This window comes from Gavialis gangeticus, unplaced genomic scaffold (assembly GCF_001723915.1).
Source record: "Gavialis gangeticus isolate Ggan-Ray unplaced genomic scaffold, GavGan_comp1, whole genome shotgun sequence".
Taxonomy (NCBI): domain Eukaryota; kingdom Metazoa; phylum Chordata; order Crocodylia; family Gavialidae; genus Gavialis; species Gavialis gangeticus.
Genome location: NW_017729024.1, coordinates 102179275 through 102183520, shown reverse-complemented (window position 1 = coordinate 102183520; position 4246 = coordinate 102179275). Strand labels below are relative to the sequence as shown.

Sequence of the window (4246 nt, the reverse complement as noted above, 5' to 3'; positions counted from 1 at the left end):
AAGGAGACTGGACAGTCATCTTGCTGGGGTCACTTGACCCCGGTTGTCCTTTCCTGCCTAGTGCAGGGGGACTGGACTCGATCTATAGGGTTCCTTCCAGCCCCTAACAATCTGTGAATCTATGATGTGCGTGGGCCAGGTGAAGGGGGAGTCTCTAGGGGAGAGATAAGAGCTGGGGGGTGGGCTCTGGGCCAGGGGGCCTGGTGCCTGAATGGGAGCAGAGGGGAGCTTGTGGGTATTTACTTAGTGTCAGGGTGTCTGGCAGCACTTGGCCAGGAGAAAGGGTAATGTAGGCAAGAGAGACTCCTTGCAGGGTGGGGAGGGGGGTCAGAGGGTAGGTTAGTGGGTTGGAGCAGTGCCCCCATAGGTCTGGAAGCTCACTTTGATACAAGACCATCCCTGGTGCTGCAGGATCAGGGTAGCAACTTCTGAGGGCTGATCCCCCTTATTTTGGAAGTGAACCCTTAACATAGGGCAGGCATCTGCACCTGGGAACTGGGTACCGTGAATGCCATATGGGGGCAAAGTCTTTCCTCAGTCATGAGAGTGTAGAGGTTGGCACTTAGTGCAGCCTGGCACATGGTGGCAAGGGGACCCCAGCTGGAATGCAGGTGCCTGCATTAACCCATACATTGCCAGGAGCAGGGTGGACAGGAGCTTCAGGGGCAAATCAAGGTGGAGCAGGGGAGGGGTTGCCTTGGGTTGAGTCTATGGGGCACCCCGTTAATTACCAGAGGAGGTGGGTGGGGCTTTGACAAGGCCTAGCAGGGTGATATAGGAGTTGGGGGACCACACTGGATGTACCATATATTCTTGCGGACAATGCATCCCTTCCTCAAAAACAGCTGCTGGGAATTGGAGTGCGTGTTATGTGCAAGAAATACAATAAGAGTAGTTTCTGCTGCTTTCCTGACACAAGCAAATGTAAAATCTGCAGTCATCTACAGGGAGCAGAGTGATGAGCAGGTTCTCCTTCCTCGCAGGTGCTGCTCAGTTGTATGCTACAAGGAAAGGTCTTTGGACTAATGTAATTTTGGCTTTAAAAAGCCAGGTGCGTGTTGCATTCTGGGGCGTGTTCTACCTGAGAAGATATGGTACATAGCTTCCAGGCTGGATGTCTTGACTCCAGGAGTGCTAACCTGGGGGTTAGCCTGTGGGCCAGATCTGGCCCATGGCACTGTCTCATCTGGTCGGTAGGACTCCTGAGGCATCCAGAAATTTGGTAGTGGAGGAGCAATGACACTTCTACCCCCTGCTATCAAATCTCTGGACTCATAGGGAACCTTGGGCCCTGTTGTCTGGATCCAGACAAGGGAGGGTCCTATTGGCTGGACCCTTCCACCCAGCTGGGAGGGTGTGGCTCTAGTCCCCTGGGACCCAATTCCAGCACACAGGGACAGGAGGGGGCAATGTCAGGTCTCCAGGATCCAATTCTGGTGCGTGAGGGATGGGAGGGGCTGGTAACAGGGTCCTGTCCAGCTTACTGATGGGCCCTGTACCACTCATCTGGCCCGCAGGGCTGAAAGATGGAGCACTCCTGATGTAGACCATGTTGTCACCCTTATGTGTACTTCCCCCTTAGATTTCTGCAAGCTAGATGGGATGCGGCTGCTCGCCCATCAGTACCTGGAGCACCTGGACCCGGAGTTGCGGTGGCGTGCTGCCCACTTGGTGGGCACCTGCAGCCAGAATGTGCCTACAGTGCAGGAGCAGGCCCTGGCACTGGGCTGCATGCGGAAGCTGCTGCGCCTGTTGGACCATGATCCTGGCGAGATGGTGCGCATCAAGGCACTCTTTGCCATCTCCTGTGAGTCTACTGGGGGGGCAGAGTCTGGGTAGGGGAATGGGACAGGGGCATTTTCCCCTTCAGGGGGTGCTGCCTCTCTGGTAGGGGGCACTAGCTGGCTCAGTGGGTGGGAAGAAGGCAAGGCCCTTCACCATCCAAAGAGCACAGGCCTCGGAGCTCAGGGGTACTGGCAGGCTCAGAGGTGGGGATGGGGCAGAGGTATTTTCCCTCCTAGGGGGCACTGGCAGGCTCAGGGGTAGGGAGACAGCATGGGCTTTGTAATGTAGGCAAAGAGAAGTGGGAGGGAGGAGGGGGAGTCCATCCAGCCCTTGCTGATGGAGTTTCTGCCCCTCTTTCCCCACATGCCAGGCTTGGTGCGTGCCCAGGAGGCCGGGCTACTACAGTTCCTGAGGCTGGATGGCTTCTCTGTGCTAATGCGGGCAATGCAGAGCCCTGTGCAGAAGCTTAAGGTGAAATCGGCCTTCCTCCTACAGAACCTGCTCCTGGATCACCCCGAGCACAAAGGTGAGGGAGCAGGGGTGAGGAAACCTGGGAACCCTGTTTACTGCACTAGCACCATTATCTGCCCCTGACTGTGCCCTGCAGCCCAGCCTTCCCTGTCTCCATCCCTGAGTTTGATGCTATGCCCCCCACCCCTCCATGTCTGTGCCTCTTCTCCCCAGCCTGGTGTTAGGGTGGCACACCCTCCATTCCCTGGGCAGTGCCCCTTCCTCTTCAACCCAGCACTAGGGATGCACCCTCAATCCCCCCAGCTCAACACTAAAGGGATGCTGATGTCCCTGACTGCTGCCCATCCCCTCTGCAGAGACCCTGTGCTCCATGGGGATGGTTCAGCAGCTAGTGGCCCTGATCCACTCTGAGCACAGCTCCTTCCATGAGCACGTCTTGGGTGCCCTCTGCAGGTGAGATGGGGAAGGGGCCTGGAAGCCTGGGTTCTATCCCAGCTCTGGGAAGGGAGTCTGGTGGGTTAGGGCTCGGATGTGGGAATCAGGACTCCTGGATTCTATCCCAGCTTGGGAAGAAGGAGTCTGGTGGGTTAGGGCCAGGGTCTGGGAATTGGGTCACCTGGGTTCTTTCCCAGCTCTGGGAGGGGAGTGAGGCCTAGCAGGTTAAAGTCTGATAGCCTGGACTCCTGGGTTCTCTCTCTTTGCTGGAAGATGGTACAGGGTGGGGGAAAATGGCAGTAGGTTGTATACTGGGCCTGACTTCCCCCATCCACACCCCCCTGCACTGCAGCTTGGTGACAGACTTCCCTCAGGGTGTGCGGGAGTGCCGGGAGCCCCAGCTGGGGCTAGAGGAGCTGCTGCGGGCGCGCTGCCAGCTGCTGCAGGATCAGGAGGAGTTTCAGGTATGGGTCCAAAGTGGGGAAAGGAAAGGAACCTCTTGGTCAGAATGGTAAGATCCAGGTACCTTGGGGCTGCCACGCTCCAGCTCAGCCCCTTCTCTGCACAAGGGGGTGCCACCATGCTTCTCTCCCTACCTCAGGGCAAAGAGGGTGGGGGTCTCTCTCCCTCAGCCTAGCCCTAATGGGGGGCCACTCTGTGTCCCCCTAACCCTATGCTGTGACTCACCTGTGCCCTTGGCACTAGGGAGTTGGTGTTCTGCCCCTTGCTGGTGGTGGAGAATATGGACAATGCCCCAGTTCCTCATCTGGCACTAGGAGGTGTTATGAGCCCTACTCTCTCTCTGGTACTAGGGGACACCATCTTCACCAGCCTGGCAATAGGGGGGGGACAGAGAGAATACCACTGGAATTCCCTCCCCAGCCATGCCCTGGCTCCCTGCCCTGCCCCAACAATGTCATGCCCCTTAGCACTGCCCTGAGGCACTGGGACCAGCCGTAGCTGTGAAAGGAGGGTGCCTCCTGCCCTGCACCTTTGTGTCTCCCATCCAAGTCGTAACCCAGCCAACCCTGCTTAACTTCCCATGCTGGTTGACAAGAGATCAGAGCATCCCTGATGACCTGAATAGGAGAAGTAAGTGGCAGCATAGTGTGTGTTTAACCCCTTGTACTACCCACAGGAGGAGCTGGAGTTCTGCGAGCGGCTGCTACGAATCTGCTTCCAGACCCCACCCGAGGAGAGCAGCATGGATCGGTGACATCCCCCTCCCCCCAGCCCAGCAGGGGAGCTCCCTACCATCCCAGCATGCAGCCCCCAGCTCCTGCCCCTTCATGGCAGCATGAGACACCAGAACTGCCAAGGGGCCAGGCTGGGCCAGAGCTGTCTGCTGGGGTGGGTGGGGCTTATTACCCTAATGAGGGGGTGGCACCTGGCACATGGTCCCCTCCACACAAATCTACTGCTTCCCTACCCCTGTCCTCAGAGTCCTTCCCCTCCTTCACTACCCCTAGCCCTCAGGCAGACCTCCCACTCCTTATCCAGATCCCAGCAGCCTCTTTCTTCCTTCTTTCCCCTTCCCATCCCTGATGCTGAGTCA

The 4246-nt window shown here is 57.6% G+C and overlaps 1 protein-coding gene across 1 annotated transcript; it reads left to right on the top strand.

Annotated features, from left to right (window-relative positions):
• The first annotated feature begins 1329 nt into the window (after positions 1-1329).
• On the top strand, positions 1330-4116 carry HSPBP1 (HSPA (Hsp70) binding protein 1). Its single transcript, XM_019517467.1, has 5 exons — positions 1330-1807; positions 2156-2311; positions 2613-2709; positions 3044-3155; positions 3830-4116. The coding sequence occupies exons 1-5, from the start codon at positions 1564-1566 to the stop codon at positions 3905-3907; spliced, it is 687 nt and encodes a 228-aa protein (XP_019373012.1). The 5' UTR covers positions 1330-1563; the 3' UTR covers positions 3908-4116.
• Positions 4117-4246: the final 130 nt, after the last annotated feature.